General features: G+C 38.0%; 1 protein-coding gene across 2 annotated transcripts in view; it reads left to right on the top strand.

Moving 5' to 3' along the window:
* Positions 1 to 16,046, top strand: part of LOC150100682 (uncharacterized) — a 31,922-nt gene extending 15,876 nt beyond the window's left edge. For both annotated transcript variants that reach the window (XM_090401431.1, XM_090401432.1), the window contains exons 2-4: positions 331 to 1,291; positions 3,443 to 3,502; positions 13,698 to 16,046. In XM_090401431.1, the coding sequence (XP_090257557.1) occupies positions 331 to 1,291; positions 3,443 to 3,502; positions 13,698 to 13,879 (1,203 nt within the window). In that variant the 3' untranslated portion in view covers positions 13,880 to 16,046. The remainder of the gene's footprint in view (positions 1 to 330; positions 1,292 to 3,442; positions 3,503 to 13,697) is intronic.
* The last annotated feature ends 1,602 nt before the right edge of the window (positions 16,047 to 17,648 follow it).

The raw sequence follows: 17,648 nt of genomic DNA, 5'->3' as shown, positions 1-17,648 counted from the left end.
AATCTTTATTGCATCGGTATTATAAAGCGAGTCTTATGCTTGGCCATAAACAAGAGACTTCTGCATAAACTAAATATGGTTTAATCAATGTAGTTCTGGTTTTAATGTCAAGCCACTTCAAGGAGATAATTTTATTTACTTTTATCGAGAGTTTCTTGCTTTTTCGCGACTCGCTGGCCGAGAAACACTGCGGAGTATTTTGGCCTAGATACGCGGGCATTTCCTTCTAGCTGGAGATTAATTCTCAATTGTGTGTCACATAAACAAGCAGATTAAATGATTTTCTGCTGACTGACGACGTGTTCTCACGGTGTTTTTCTTTCGTTTCAGTTGCACACCAACCACGAACTGGACGCTTACCTAGGCCGCAATGAGTGGGGTCACTTCGCCGACGGTCTCCAGAAACCCCGTCGGGAAAGTGCCTCACAGGTGGACGAGTTCTTCGAGTTGCAGACCGAACCCGGAAGCACCGGCCACACGACCACCCTCAGTTCTTCCTTTCCTTTGGTGGCTACGATTCCGTCGCCCTCGAATCGGACGACGAACCCTCACAACTTTTTCAATTGTGCCAGGACTCGGGACCAAACTCGGAATGGAGTCTCGACGGTTGGGACTCTGACTTGTGCCCCTCATCCCAAGAGTGACGACGATGTGTTCGTCAAGCCCGTCGCTCCCGTTTCCAACTCGTCCACGTTTTCCGAGAGCAAAACACCTTCGTTGTCCGGACTGTGGGAAGACATCACGGCGTCCATCTGCAAACTGGATGGTGACACGCTTGACCTAGCCGCTGTCGTCAAGACCGAGCCAGGCAGCTTACCGCCATGTTCGTTCAGTGGAAGTGCCATGAGCAGCCCGCAACTCATGCTGGGAGATAGCGGTGGAAGAGTTTCTCTGAAAATCGAAAACCCTACCAGCATCACCCTCGCGGATCTGGTTTCGGAAGTGCCACCACCACACTCCAGTGTACCATCGCTCCCTGAAATTCCAGTGGTCACTCCTGTCCCCGTCACGTGCTCTCTACAAGCGCTCACCTTCACCACCATGGGACCCCAGTTCGCCATGTCCCGTGTGTATATGCCTCCGACCCCACCAAACTCCGAGCCGGGAAGTCCGTCCACCGAAACTTTCTCGGTAAGTCGGACCACTCCGCCACCCCCTTATCCCATCATATCTACAGCTGGAGGGACGATGCCGTCAACACTACTGACGGATGTCCATCTCTCTATCAAGTATAATCGTCGGAACAACCCCGAGCTAGAGAAACGTCGTATCCATCATTGTGATTTTCCAGGTAAGCTTGATCCCAATGTTATCCTGTTGTTGTTTTTTTTTATTCTTAAAATCTTTCTCTGCTTTGTGATTATTTGTTAATTAACAAATAATCACAAAGGAAAAGAATTAACTCGTTTGAATACTTTTATACAGAAGAGGACTGTGACATGGCAGAACTCCATTCCAAGATAGGTTGTTGCAAAGATGCTCCAAAAGGTTGAAAATAACATAGAAAACTGATAGGGTATCGTGTTTAATATTAATAACTATGCACATGCGCGTACAAACAAAACTCACGCAGAATCAGCGTGATTCTGCGTTTAAACTATAAAAGCGACTTGCCATCCTTGCAAACCACTTAAGATTCTGTCAAGGCAGACCAACATTCCAAAGGTATGCTTTGCGAAGGTGTCCTTGAAACTTCGCATATGGAAAGACCGTAAATTTATGTTTAACCTGTTCACAAACCATTCGACCTCTGAATATATTTTTAATAAAAAAAAATTGTTTCGTTTTTTATAAAACTTTTCTAAAAACGAACAGCAGTGATATGCCCACTGGAGGTAGAATCGTAATGTATATAATATTCAACATAGTCGTCTTCTACTGTCATCTTCTAGCAAAATGTGAAAAGAAAATTAATATTTGTATTATTTTTCTTTTTAAACCAGCTTATCCCACATTGGTTTTTATAGAAAACTACTATATGTTATAATAAATGTATTATTTTTTTTTAAATAATAAAACCAGAAATATACCCTCTGTCCAAAGAGAAATCGAACTTTTAGAAAATAGAAAAAACTAGTGGCGCCACCTGTTGTATCTTTTTGTTGTCGAAAGCGGCAACCTTCATTAATCAACGGTTTATGACACATGTTTCATTAGAAGCCGAGTTATAGTGTCAAGAGTGACAGTGGGTTTTGACGAACGGAAAACGAGTTTCAAGCAGAGCTGAGATTGACTTTTGTGTTAAACTTGGTAAAAGTTTTACCGAAACGCATCAAATGCTTAAAAAAAGCATAGTGATGAATGCTTATTTCTTACTCAAGTTTACGAGTGGTTTAAGTGATTTTAAAGAGTGGTCGTGAGACGCTTGAAGACGACGAAAAGCCGGGCCGTCCAAATACTGGACTGAGCGAAGTTAACATCCAAAACTTGTGTGATTGTGTGTGTGGGTGTGATTTCATCAAAGAAAACCCGAAATCGTCCGGGAGATTGATTGAAGATGAATTGGGGATTCCAAAATCAACTGTGCACAACATTTTGACCGAGAGTTTGGGCCTTCGTAAATTGAATTCGCGATTTGTTCCCCACAAGTTGACCGACGACCAAAAAATGTATCGAATTGAACACTGCAATGACATCATTAAAACCGCTCGTTTTAATAAAGTCCTTTTAAAACCGCTCGTAAGGACTCAAACTTCCTTGAAACGATCGTTACTGGTGACGAAACGTGGTGTTTTGAGTTTGAACCCGAAACAAAGCGCCAGAGTGTTGAGTGGAGACCACCAGAAGAGGAGCATCCGAAAAAAAGTCGCTCGGAGAAGTCAAAAGTAAAGACAATGCTGATTTGTTTCTACGATTCCAAGGGCATTATCCACAAAGAATTCGCTCCGCCTGCCCAAACGATCAATGGTGAGTTTTATCTCGAAGTTTTGAAGCGATTGTTAGCGAGAATTCGTCGCGTACGGCATAAATATCGTGACGACCGACCGTTCGTCAAAACACACAGTCACTCTTGGCACTATAACTCGGCTTCTAATGAAACAAATGTCATAAACAGTTGACACAACACTAATGAAGGCAGCCGCTTTCGACAACAAAGAGATACAACAGGTGGCGCTACTATTTTTCTATTTTCTCGAAAAGTTCGGTTTCTTTTTGGACAGCGGGTGTACATATAAGTGGTGTCAGTGTACTTGTGTCTAAATGATGACTTAGATTGGATTAGGGATGTTCATTTAGACATTGCCAAAAAATTATAATTACTACCTGTTGTAGTTGTAATATTGCAAAATACTGCTGATGCTAACAAGTGTCTGCTAAGAGAGCAATATTTATAATCCAACAGCTTTATGAACTGCATTATAAGGACTTGTTTTAATTTCATAAGTTTGAAAACATTTTATATTTTGGTGTGGGAAGTAACCCGATTTTCATTTCCTCACAGGTTGTGCAAAGGTCTATACAAAGAGTTCCCACCTAAAAGCCCACCAACGAATACATACAGGTAAGTCATGTGACTCCATTTCTGTATTATATTTATGTGCATCCTGAACTGTTTTTTTTTTTTGAGTTTATTAGCGAAGTATTTTTATCTTTAATCTGGATAGGGAAAATAAGGAAGAACACAGAAAGGAATTTATTCCTTAATATCCTAGATGGTTGAAAATTCTAAAAAGCATCGATCAATTTTAACTTAAAAGTTCGTATTATTACATGATTCCAAACAAAATTGTCAACCGTCATGGCGAGATCCATCATAAGCCTGTCGCATATGGCGATCTTTACAAAGAAAGAAAGATGTTTGGTCTCCATGGACACATAATTCTGTCCGCGATGTCTTTATTAACATTATGAGCGGCTGTCCATAGAGGGGCGGGCAGATGAGAAGCCAGTAAATGGCATATCCTTTTGCTTTTAATAAAACATGTATTTCTCACCCAGTGGGGGTGGGGAAAGAAACCAGTAGTCGACAACATAAGTTGCCTTCGGACGATTTCCTTGACCCCTCTTGCTCTTTGTGTATTTCCTCCCCCTTTTGCTTTTTTTCCTCCTTCGTTGTCTCTTTCTACTCACATTTGGCCGCTCTCCAACAAAAGGCCTTAAAAGTCTATTAATAGCTGTCTGTAGCCACCTGTCAGGTTGACACGCATTTCGCGCGGAGAAGTAAGCGTCTGTCGCCTCGTGCTTTTAGATCCCACTACAGTTTCGTGCAGAGGAAGAAGGCCTTGCACACTTCTGTAGGAAGGCAATTTTTTTTTCTTTTTAAGAAGAATTAAAAATAGGAACATTGTGGTGTGAAATGATGTGACCTTCCCTATACGGACATGGTTCATAATTATCCATTATTACACAACCGTTTGCATTTATGGGGTCATTTTGCTAGTTGTAATTTAAAAATGCATGTAATTTCATGTCAGCTTGTTAACTATTAAATGTGAATCCCATATACTAACGGAAGGCTGCAAGCTTGTATAGTGCATGAATAGTACTGCGAACATGCTGAGGGATAGCTAATTTGGAAACCCTGCTCTATACATCATACATAGAACTTTTTTTTTTCCCAAGCAACTGCAGTAAGCAGGTTGGTGTCTCACACTGGTCATGTGACACCCACATTAACTGATCGAACTCTTTTTGGCAAGCTAAAGCGTGAATATATTTGAAGATGAAACTAAATACTGTAGTTTATAGGATATTTCTTACTCTCAGGCAGTGGTGGCTCGTGGCTTGAAATCGTGGGGGTGTTGCAACTTTCGAAATATACATACAGACTGTAAGTACAGTGTATACGTGTTTGGATAAAATATCAAAATTATGGTAAAAGTTAAAACTAATTAAACATGAAAAAATATTGTTTATTATCGATAAAATTACAGTTTAGTATAATTCAAAATTACTTAAAAATAAAATCCATCATCATAACCCCAATAAAAACTAAAACAAATGTTACGTCTTTAATTGTAATGTCCAAATATTTAAAAAGACGCAGTAAACACGATAAGCACTACGAACCCTCTACTACTGTCGCAAACTGCATATAAACAACAGTGGAACTGCGTGACAGACAGTGCCGCATTACGCTAATAGCTCGCATCTCACTATGACGTGCATATGCTTGCGCGCGTAGCAATATGACACTGTGGAAAACACAGTGCTGCTTCGCCCTTCTAACTGCTACAAGATGGATTTTTATCATTTTTTATACAAAATAAGAGAATTGTATAGGATTGTTGATGATAAAATTAAATATTACAAGCAAATATAAATAAATTAATAAACATTTATATAGCGAGAAAAATTGGGAGTGCTGCAGTGCCTATACACGAGCCGCCCCTGCTCTCAGGCGACTGATAAATTTATACAGTACACTTTTGACATGTCGCTTCCCATAAGTAACAATAACACCTTATTATATTTCGTACTTCGATGCAAAAGGAACCGCACCAATTCCTATCCGATAGGTAGCTATTTAAAAGGTGTAATTTCACAGACCAAATTCATCCCCTCCCCACCATGTATCCCTAAAAGATCGTTCGTTCAAATCTTGGCCTTCATTCATATATATATATATTTTTTTTTTTTACTTCGCGCGTGCGCCTTGTAGTCACATTCCATTCACATAGGAACACCTGCTTCTCGCTTTGTGAGTACGGCTCACCATTCTTTTAAGTTGTGTGCGCGCGCGCGACCTGATGAAAGACGACGCCTTGAACTTTGACCTAGTACAGATGCTTGCCTTATGTTAGTCAGTTGGGGTGGTGTCGATGTATTGAAACGGAGGGAAAAAAATAACACAATAATAATAAAAGACGGAAGAAAAAAAAAACTGGGTGTTCAATATGAATAGTGTCGTCTTCTTATGGGGGAGAGGAGAAAGAAATGCATATTATTAAAGCAAGAGGGGGGGGGGGAACAGAAAGGAAAAAAACGTAGGTTGCCGTTTCGACGTATTGCACCTCATCAGTATGTATAATTATTTCTTTCACTTGTGTTAGGAATGCCGTTGTAATAGCAGTGGTCAAATATCGTTTGCAAATGAAAAAAAAGGGAGAAATTTATCACCGCTGACCTCTATTTTCCGCTGCTGTCAAGTGTCAATTGTCTGGCTAACATATCTCTTCGGCTGCCCTTGTCTCTGTAGGCGTTCGTTTCTTCGCATGCGTCAAGTTGTATGCGCGCTTCGCTCTTATTCCCGGTTTCTGCACGTGCGTGTCTCCCTCCGAAACATGGCCCAGCTTTGTAGGAGGATTAATGTCGAACAGTTCTTTCCGAGAGAACTGAATGTCGGTTGTTGATGGACCCCTGAGGGATGTTTCAGAGCGTTGATCATCCTTCTTCGATGGGGGTAACAAACGCAGGAAGCTGCCACAGCAGGGGGAAAGTGTCATTGTGCGTTTTCTGTAGCATTCGTCACCTCAAGGTCAAAGGTTACATACCCGTTAGGCGTTTGGAATGTGAGAACCTTTGGTGCGAACAGCCTCCGCTTGTGTACAAGTAGAGAGAAGGTCCATGAAAATCGTGACTTGAAATTGGAGAGATGAAAGAAGTGGAAGCTGGGCAGAACGATGGATGAAATCTATGATGGATTTTAGTTTTGTTCAAGAATTTTCCACTGAGAAAAGGACCTTTTATCGTTTTCGATGTATTCTGCATAACCGGTAAGGCAAAGATTAGAATTAACAGCAGACGGAACTCAGGAGTTCGGTGTGTGTTGTCAGTTGTAGGTTCTAAGGCTAATTTATCTGTTTTGTTAATATTGAAAAACCTAAATTTCTAGTGAACATAGATGGAATATATCTTAAATGGATAATATAGAGCCTATGCATTTATTTCATTCTTCCTAGTATATAACTTTTTTGTTTTTAATTTTTTTCTCTTCGCGGTTCTTAAACCATTTCAATCTTATTTAAATAAATGAAAGATTTTGTCCAAAGAAAAAACAACAACATTAATATTATTTTCATTCCAAAAAGATCATACGTTCCTTTAAAAAATAAAATAATTCTCAGCTACTTTTTTAAATCTTACATAATCTGGTTATAACAATGGCAGAACTGTAGCCTGTTCCAGAATGATGCGACAGAAAAAAAAAAGAAAGTCCTTTTTAGGACTTCCAGGGTAACAAATGGCAATGCTGTAACCAATGAAGTTTTAACTGAGGCTCGGCTATTGCCGTTACCCAGCCATGACTAGAGCTTTTTAGCTCAATAACACCCAATCCACACAGATATTGCCGTTACCCAGCCATGACTAGAGCTTTTTAGCTCAATAACACCCAATCCACACAGATTTTCTTCATTCAGATGACGGGATAAAGAGTCAAGGACTCAGTCCATCGCCCAGTTCTTATCTTATATAAGAACTGTTCCAGAATCGACCGTGAGATGCGGTGATTGATTCATTCATTGCCCTTGGAGAGTAATGGATGGCAATGCTGTAGCCAATGAAGTTCTAACTGAGGCTCGGCTATTGCTGTTACCCTCCTGCCATGATCAGAGCTTTAATAGCTCAATAACACCTTATCCTACACTGTCCTCTACAGATAACGGGGAATATGAAAAGCATTCTTGCTTCGCCCCTTTAAGCCAGTCCTTATAAGGACTAAGGACTGTTTTGTAGGAATTCATTCAATCGACCGTGAGATGCGGTGATTGATTCACTCAATCCAATACCCTTGGAGGGTAATGGATGGCAATGCTGTAGCCAGTGAAGTTCTAACTGAGGCTCGGCTATTGCTGTTACCCTCCTGCCATGATCAGAGCTTTAATAGCTCAATAACACCTTATCCCTACACCGTCCTATACAGATAACGGGGAAGATGAAAAGCATTCTTGCTTCGCCCCTTTAAAGCCAGTCCTTATATAAGGATAAGGACTTTTGTAGAGGTGAGAAGCAGAAAAAGTCCTTTTTTAGGACTTCCAGGGAAACAAACGACAATGCTGTAGCCAATGAAGTTTTAACTGAGGCTCGGCTATTGCCATTACCCAGCCATGACTAGAACCTTTTAGCTCAATAACACCTCATCCACACAGATTTTCTTCATTCGGATGACGGGATAAAGAGTCAAGGACTCAGTCCATCTCCCAGTTCTTTTAAGAACTGCTTTGTAGAGAGAAATCGACCGTGAGATGTGGTGATTAATACCCTTGGAGGGTAATGGATGGCAATGCTGTACCAATGAAGTTTAGCTGAGGCTCGGCTGTTGCTGTTATCCCCTGGGGCGTAGAGATTCGAGAGTTTGAGTTCGCTCTCTTAAGGTTTTTGCCTTAAGGGAGCAATTTGAGTCTCCGGAGAAAGTGTTCTCCACCACGGCCCGCTGAGGGGCTTTGTCGGTGAATGCTTTTCTTCGAAATATGAGCGGTTCTGTTGGGTGGGGGTGCGTGGGTGGAGCCAACGCTGAGATGGACGGTCTTTCGCCCACGATTGAGTGGCCTAGGGATCGTCCGAATTTTTAGAGACGGCTTTACCTTTAAATATGGCAATGCTGTAGCCAATGAAGTTCTCACTGAGGCTCAGCTATTGCTGTTACCCTCCTGCCATGATCAGGGCTTTAACAGCTCAATAACAAATAACATATTATTATCCCTACAGATAACGGGGAAGATGGAAAGCATTCTTGCTTCGCCCCTTTAAGCCAGTCCTTATGGGAAGAAAAGTGTTTTTAATTGATTGTCCTGTCCCAAACATGTGCTCCATGTTTTACTTCCTCTATCATCCGAACATAAACAAGCAATGATTCTTTATCATTAACTTCATATTGCAATAGACCTTGTTCCGATTAATCTTTTTAACAATAAGGGAGAGAAACACTTTCTGCTGATCCAACTCGTTTTTAAGTGTCAACTAAAGACTTCCGGACGTAAGAAAAATATTCAAAGATTATTACATTAATTAAATGTTAAATTCCTCGGTGTAAAAACATAAGCTAAGCTCCTCTTTATAAATACACATCGAGAATTTGAATCTCCAAAAAAAAAAAAAAAAAAAAAAAATGTATTTTTTTTTTCTATTTTACATTTTACTACACAGCTTCCAGTCCGTAACCTCCATCAGGCTGACGAGGTCACTCTTAACCCATCAACTTTCCTATCATAGCGGCTTCTTTGAGCCATCATTAATCATATTTGATTGAAGGAACCAGGCTGACGTTTCTCTGCATTCCTGGTTTATTTTTCTGTGTTGAGAATCCAACGTTAATCAGTTTCAAGGTCTTTCGACTAGGCCATTCGGGATGTTTGAGATCAGATGCCAGCAGCTGCACTTATTGGACAGTTTTTATATATTCCTCCCTTACGCTGCAACAAACAACCACACATGGCATTAGCAAAACAAGGGGGGAGGGGGGGGAGCTTCTGTCTTTTCTTTGCAAGCGAGTGGCGTAGTCGGAAAGATGCTCGTCACTTGATCGGAATACATAAGCTGAAGAAAATGAATGTTATATTCTGTTATTTTTGCATATTTCGTTTCAATTCTGTCTAAACGTTAAAATATTTTTTGTATATTAAGCAACCGACGCAACTAGTGTATCACTTCTGGAGAATACTATATTGTGGAAGTTTGTCCACTTGATTATACTATAAATTAAAGATATCAAGAAATTATATACTTGGTTTAATCGTTTGTCTAAGTGTAAGCAAACAAGTCTGCGCCTGAACTATTTTCAATTTTGATCTATTTTCTATTTTCAATTATTGAAAATAGTTCAGGCGCAAACTTGTTTGCTTACATTTGGATAAAAGATTAAATCAAATATATAATTTCTTGATATCTTTAATTAATAGTAAAATTAATTTAAATAACTTCCAACATCTTTATTAATCCAGAGTATTTTAATAATAAGTTGTTACACCTTTTCATAACTTGTATATGAATATATGACTACTGCATTACTTCAGCCCTGTACCTTGTGGGTATCACTTATGGGTAGTGATCCTTCTGATGAATGTATATGTTTACACTTGGATAAAGGATTAAACCAAGTATATCTCTTGGTATCTGTAATTTATAGAATACTATATTGTTTAAGATTGAACTTTGATCAACCCCCGTTATTTTACTCTAAACACATTGAGTAATCCAAAATCCCAGTCATCATCTGGAATCATTAGATCTCTTTCCATACTAATGAAAGAATCGGGATATGGTGAATGCAGCACGACGCATGGGTGCCACAAAAGAGCTGAAAGCTTCGATATATTGTCTAGAATAAAAATGGCTTCCGTGTGTGTGCAGGAACATATGAAACAAACTGAAGTAATACACCGTTATGTACCTCACGACGTAGTTGGCACTGATCCAACCAATCATAACTACAGCCTCCATGGCAATTGAATGCAACAAAAAATTTGTATGGAGAAAGAGACGAGAGAAATAAGAATTATAAAATAAAACATAATAATAAAAAAAATTAGAGAGAAAAATATGAACCAAAAATAACCAAACGGGAGAACACTGGTTGAAAATTAGAGAAAAAAAATTGAATGTTTGAAGGGGGGGGGGGTATACAAAACTGAGTGTGTGCGATGTGCACGCGCTTACGTGTACGGCAGAGTTGTAAACATTCATACGAAGTAGTCACTTCAAGAATTTTCTCTTCATTGAAAAGGAAGCTGTTGCCAAGGTGAACTGGCTCCAAGACGTGTATATAAGCTATCTCAAGATCCACAAACACAAGGGCACTATCTCAAACACATCGGTCGTGACTTCATGTTACCATGGAAACGTGAGGTGCATTCAAGACACATAAGGATCCAGGCGTGGAAACCAATGCTGCTGACTTTTTTTTTTTTTTACAGATAAAAAAGGCAGAAAGGTGATTTGGTAGCGTGATTCTGTAACAGCAATTAGCAGCGCGTTATTGCACGAAAGGCAACTTTTCTATGAAAAGGTTTGACAAAAGGTCAGCCATAAAAATAAAATAAAAAATTCAGCTGCTGTATGAGATATTAAATGCAGTTGGGTTGAAGTAGGAAGCGCTACCTATTGACCAATTGTGTTCGGTGATGTTTGTGGAGTGGAAGACAAAAGAATAAAGAAGAAAATACTTCAACACGGAAATTTTTCATCGGATATTTATTTATTTTTTTAATTCCTTTATAACATTCACAGGTTAATAAGAATTATAAAATAAAACATAAATCAAAAGAGAAGAGATGAGTGAAATATGCCTAAACAGTAAGAACTAATAAACTAGCAGTTCGGTGTCATTTTGTAGATCTGTAAAAGAAAAAATATATAAAATTATACTGCAAAGATTAAAATATTTTAAACAATTATAATAAATTGCTACTTTTCAAAGATTAATGGATTATAATAGTTATATAGCACAGAAACCTTTTTTTATTATTGTTGACATGCTTAGATAAGAAGAAAATTGCATAACGTGCTGATATGATATGATATATATATATATATATATATATATATATATATTTATTTATTTATATTTATATTCTTAAGATTATGTATATGTACTTTTTTTGTAGTAAATGTCAGAAAGAATATTCCGAAGGCATTTATTTTGTTTGCTTCTAGCCCTTGTTGGGCTAATACTGTTCATGGGAATTCGGATTTATTGATCATTTTATAGATTTCTCTTTCACGTCTTTCCCAGCACTAGTGGGAAATCTAAAGTAATACAAACAGCTCTCTCACATAAACCCAAAGTGTCCCAAGCGTTATCAATCTCTCGTGACATTTAATTGCGACAGTCCAGTCTCAGGTGAACGCTGTACTCCACAGATGAAGAGATAAAAATCTAAAATTGCACTGACACACTGGGAACAACTGGCAGCCACTTCACACTGTGTTAGTCTTTTACACTTTTCTAGGTTTATTGCCGAAATCTTTTGTTACCATTTCCTGACTGTGTCGTATCTGAGTCTTACGCCGATCTTAAAGGACGGAAGGCTGTAAATCTTCGGAGACAAGACCGGACGAGGAGAACTTTGTTCTTGCCAAAAGACAAGTCCAGCTGGGACAAAGGTTTTTCGGGATGAGAATGACATTTTCGCCCCGAGATTGAAATGCAAGTTTACATACGTGGCTAACCTCCCATCTCTGTGTTTTTCCCCTCCCCCCACATCTACGGAAACGACCCATAAAATCTTTAAAGTTCAAGAAGCATCTCGTATCAGGTTTTACGACGGGGGCCCACCCGCTGATTTGGCCATCTGGATATTCTGAGTCCACAGCAACCTTCAGTGATCAATAAGAACGCAAGAGGCGGTCCACTTTGATCCCTAGAGGGCGCTAAAGTGTACACCTTAGGGTTGAAGAGTGCGTTGTTTATTCCTTTGGAGGACGCAATACCAAATTGCCTTCCACCCCATGGTGGTTAAGACATTACCCGTTCTGTGTTCAAGCACATTTGCTTTGTTAATAGCCCCGCCCACTGAGAGCTTTTAACCAATCACATTTCTTCAAGAGATTATGGAAAAGATTGGCTCCAAGCTGCAGTTTTTACTATCTGAAATTTCGTAGGTTTCACAGGAATACTGCGCAGTTTAAATCTCAAATTCAATCCTAGTAAATACGCATTAGGAAAACGGTTTAATTAATTGAATACAATACGAGGATAAGGTGATATTTAAACCAATTCGTATCGGATTGAAGATCAAAAACACCTACTTCCCGGAAGTCACACAACATGTGATTTGTATTCCGGAAACAGTAGGTCCGAGATAAACTAGTGGGAAATATTTTCGTTAAAGTCCTCAGTAGAATAAATTATCTTATGCTGAGATAATGAATTCTTCTATTAATTACAACCTTGCTTAATATCTTCATACCAAACAATTTGTTCTTGTTGGCAGAAAAGGTCTAAATGCATTCCCTACTTATGGTGTGGGTCTTAGTTTGACCTCGGCTCTATGTCGGAATGTCACCAACAGGAAAAAAAAGGGGGGGGGATGAAAATCGAAAGCTGGTTGGAAGGGGTGGGAGGATACGATCCTGTTATACCTGTAGCTAATTGTTGTTAACTTGTTTTCAAGGTTGTCCTCGAAGTAAACCTGCCAAATGCTGTATTTAGGAAGTGTTGTCATGCTAATAGGAGCTCGTTCTGATTTCAATTATGATATGTATGAGTAGGCATGGTGAAGATACACTCCAAGGGGTGGTGCGTAAACCAAGGGAAGGTGGGCCTATCGATAACATCGCAACTGATTCGAACAGCCTACTTAAAATACATGCCACTCTTGTTCGCAACGACTTTGTTTATTCTTAATCTTAGTGAGAACATATCCTGAGGTCATCTTATAATGGCGCGAGCATTTATTTCATAGATTGATGGTTCGGTTATTTTCTGGTCTGGACCCGCTGTGTATCCCCTTACGTCTAGATTTACTATTAAGATAGATTATAAATGATCCCTGTCATCATAATATTTATTCGTAAATAGTGGCTATTGTACAGTGCGTAATTAGTTATCATATAAATATATTAACCTTACAAAGGTACTTCCATTTTCCTGCCTAGGATATGTATTGGAATACGTTGCAAAAAAAAAAAAACTGTCTTTTTATAATATCGTTTGCAAAACATAATTTATTATTGGATTAAGTATGAAAATGAACACCAGGTGGCAGAAGTAACAATACTCATTTTTGAGTGACTAAACAATTGTTTATAAAAATCAATCGATTGAATTGTTGTGTAAAAATGTAAATTTATTTATTTTATTTTATTTTTTTAAACAGGTGAGAAACCTTACAAATGCCAATGGCCAGAATGTCAATGGAGATTCGCACGCTCGGATGAACTCACCCGTCACTATCGGAAACATACTGGAGCTAAACCTTTTAAATGCGACGTATGTGAGCGGTCTTTTGCTCGCTCCGACCACTTAGCATTACATATGAAGCGCCACCTGCCGAAGTGACGACAACCTATGTAAGTGTGATGTGGTTTTTGGTAAAAAACGACAAAAAATTACCAATACTCTGGTGAGGGTCAAAACGGGTTGATAAGATACCCCTCCCCGCAAAAAAAAAAAAGAACTACAAATAGACCTAAAGTTATTACAAAACTAAAATAGTCTGTGATCTAATTCGATACTCGTATATATCACACGGTCCTTTAACGCTGTAATTCAAAGACTTACCAATAGAGGACGCTAGTGGATCGTGTCGAAGATGGTTAAGAAGAGAAATCTGCAATTATATATATAAAAAAAGACATTTTTATATACCTTGGTGCTAGTTTTCGGATGGAGTATTTTCCATTGCCTTTATGGTGTGTCTTCTGTGATTTCCAACGCCCTCTGGTGTCAGTTAAAAAGTGCCATTTAACGATGTATTTCTAAAATTGCCATTAATGACATTTTAAAGACCAGCTGTGATTGTTAAAACGTTTATAAAGATATATTATTTTGCACAATATTTTTTTTTCTACATTTTATAGTGCCATTTATATGGGAACTCCATATTGAAGGGATTTCTGATATATTTTATAAATGTTATATATATATAAAGTGTACTATACTATATATTCTTATAATTTGATCTAATGCATTTTATTCTATAAGCATATCCATTGTAATTTTATTATTCTCTCATGCTCACGATCTCTGAATACTTAAGGGGGTTTCATAAAAAAAAAAAAGTACTTAACGCGAGCTATTCTGAAACCAGTAATTGTAGATAGCCTGCTAATAATGAAAGAGCAATTACTTCACTCATTACTTGGAAAACTCATTAGCAGATACAGGTTTTGTAGTATAAGATAAACAACAATACAAAGGGAGAGGCCAGGTGTAAAAGGATATAGAAAAATAAATTTAGAAAGAGAAAAGAAATATTGGCATGCCTTTCTCCATTATATTCATTTGATATACTAATGGAATGAAATATCTGTATTTTTCAATTAGAAAGAGAGCAATAATGTGGTATATTTCTAACAAATAATGTTTATTTTAACAACAATTGGCACCTATGCTTACGTCACAGCACGCGCTGTGACGTAAGCGCATATACTCGACGAAGTATGTATTGTTACTGAGTGGTATTTCTAACAATGATAACGTATCAGGTGACACTTGCTTCTATAAAGAACAGACATGTTTTCCCTTTCCAACAATAATTCATCACGTGTTGTTTTCAAGCTATATTTTATTATTTAGGAACAATAAAGAAATCTAAATTCACTTGCGCATGCTCTTATATACGTGTGTTTTTAAAATGATCACCTTAGTTTTATGCGTTTTAATTTGTACTATTGGGTTAGGGGGTGGCAGAATTTCGCTTGCCTAAGGGTGCTGCTGGAGAACAACTTTTACTAGAAGGTCACGGTTAACTCTGTAACCAGTTTGCTGTCGGCATGTCGTGGATAGCCTTGATTTTTCCTAACACAAGCTTTGCAAATAAAACAACGGGGCTTTATAGTTGTCGAAGGCCAAGTTACCACATACGGATATTAAGCACACACAAATAAACGATCAAAGGAAGAAATATTATCCGCACACACCATATTGTGATTATATAGGCTAAAAGCTCCGATTAAAAGAAAGCCAAAAGTCGACATGATAATAGATGGCGCTGCTCTCTGGCAGTATACAGTGATAGGATAGTTTTTCCAAAGAACGAGTGACTATGAAATAAAAGTTTAAAACTATTATATGACGAATAGCTCGGGGTGGGTTTAACCACGTGGCCTGTTGTGTCTTAGATTTTAATTATTTACTGATTTCCTCACTAAGAAATGAGTTTTTTTCATAATTATTCAATTTTATTTTTTTATTATTACTTTAAAAATGATTCAGTTTTTTTTTTTTTTTTTATTTTGGCATTGAGATTCAAATTCTTCAGTGCTCGAACTAATTTTCCAACTACTTAAAAAGAACAAAAGGTGCTACCGTGTCTGGATAGATGTGAAGGAACTCTTACAAAACACTGTAAATAAGAAAACATTTGTGTAGGATGAGTACACTCTCCATGTACAAACTACTGCATAACTGCTCACATTTGATAGGAAAAAAAAAAGGTGATGCATTGAACGTTTGTATTATAATGAATTGTGGGTAGTGTAAAATAAAGATTGTATTCTCATAAGATTGTTTTTACGTTTATTATTCATGTCTCTCTCATACACACACTTGTGCATTTTCCGTGTTTTTTTTTTTTTTTTTTTTTTTTTTTTTTTTTTTTTTTTTTTTGTGTTCAGTTTGCTAATGGTCACTCTTTATCTGTATGTGGATGTGTTCCGGTACAGGAAGTGAAGAAAAAAAAAAAATTCGCTGTATATATTCCAGCAAATAGATGATTAGCTAGAAAAGCTATTGTTATACAGGACCATACCAAAGAGGGAACTAACGACAGAACACACCTGTTCATATCTAGAATTCTAAGTTCCTTTTTAAATTCTAAGAATCGTTGCGATAGGGTGTCACGTCCATCTTGGGAATTAACTCCGCGACCGACAGGGCTGTAAAGTTCGAATCTCAGATGGAGTGGATGTTTGTAAACGAACTATCCGTATTCAAGGATACACCGTCAAATACTACATCCTTGAATGTTTTTTTTTTTTTTTTTTTTCTGAAATAGGAGGGTGGAGTTTGGTATTCGGTTACTTTATCTTGATTATCCACATCATCAGTGCCTTGAATACCACCAAAGTGATATAGGGGAGGCTTTGTTTCACGTAACTTTGATTGATTACGATATTATAATTGTCCACATTACTTGGGATCAGGTTTGGTGCAAAGGGTGAACAGGCATACGATGAACGATTTCTTCACTAGACTGTGCTTATTACAAGTTCAGCATAAATAATATTAAATTATTCTACGATAGAGCCAAGACGCTTTTTTTTTTTTTTGTTTTTTTTGCGGCGTAAATTAAGGGGATAATAAATCCCTCATTATTTTAAAGCCGGATACGAAACTCGGAGATCGAAATCTTAGAGTTTCATACCGAAGAACAATCGGCGAGTCCAAGCATACGTCAACACCTGGGCAACTCGGAGCAAAGGTGGAGCAAGATCCATCACTCCTTAATATTTTCTCATAATGTAAAACGCAGCTCCTAGGAGATGTATTACTGTTTTACATTATGAGGAGAGGTCACTACCCAGACCGGTTTCGACCTCTATTGAAGTCTCATCAGTGAGTAGGTAAACCTGGATAATACCAAGGTTTAAGTGACCCGAACTTACATATACCCTTACTATACGAATTGCCAGACCGGTGTACCCATGTAAAACAGTAATACATCTCCTAAGAGCAGCGTTTTACATTATGAGAAAATATTAAGGAGTGATGGAACTTGCTCCACCTTTGCTCGGAGTTGCCCTGGTGTTGTACTACCCAGATGTTGACGTACGCTTGGACTCGCTGATAGTTCTTCGGCATGAAACTTAGATTTCGTTTCGTATCCGGCTTTAAAATAATGAGGGATTTATTATCCCCTTAACTTAATTAAATTATTATTATTATTTTATTTTTTTTATTTTTTTTTTTTTTTGTTGATAGTGACTTGCTCAGTAAACTCAGATTAACTTCGTAGGGAGAAAAATATTATGAAGGTAATAATAGAGTTCTGAGCCTCAGATTCGTAAACCATCATAGTAGGTCAGTGGGACGCTGGTTTTAAATGTGTTATTATGGATGTCTATTGCATGTATTATTTTTCTGGGGCTAACTTGTCTTTCGTTTT

This window comes from Typopeltis vanoorti, chromosome 12 (genome assembly GCF_054136105.1).
Source record: "Typopeltis vanoorti isolate ZY-2024b chromosome 12, IOZ_Tvanoo_1.0, whole genome shotgun sequence".
Lineage (NCBI taxonomy): Eukaryota > Metazoa > Arthropoda > Arachnida > Uropygi > Thelyphonidae > Typopeltis > Typopeltis vanoorti.
Note: the sequence above shows the minus strand (reverse complement) of the source record. Positions and strands in the feature narration are given on the sequence as shown.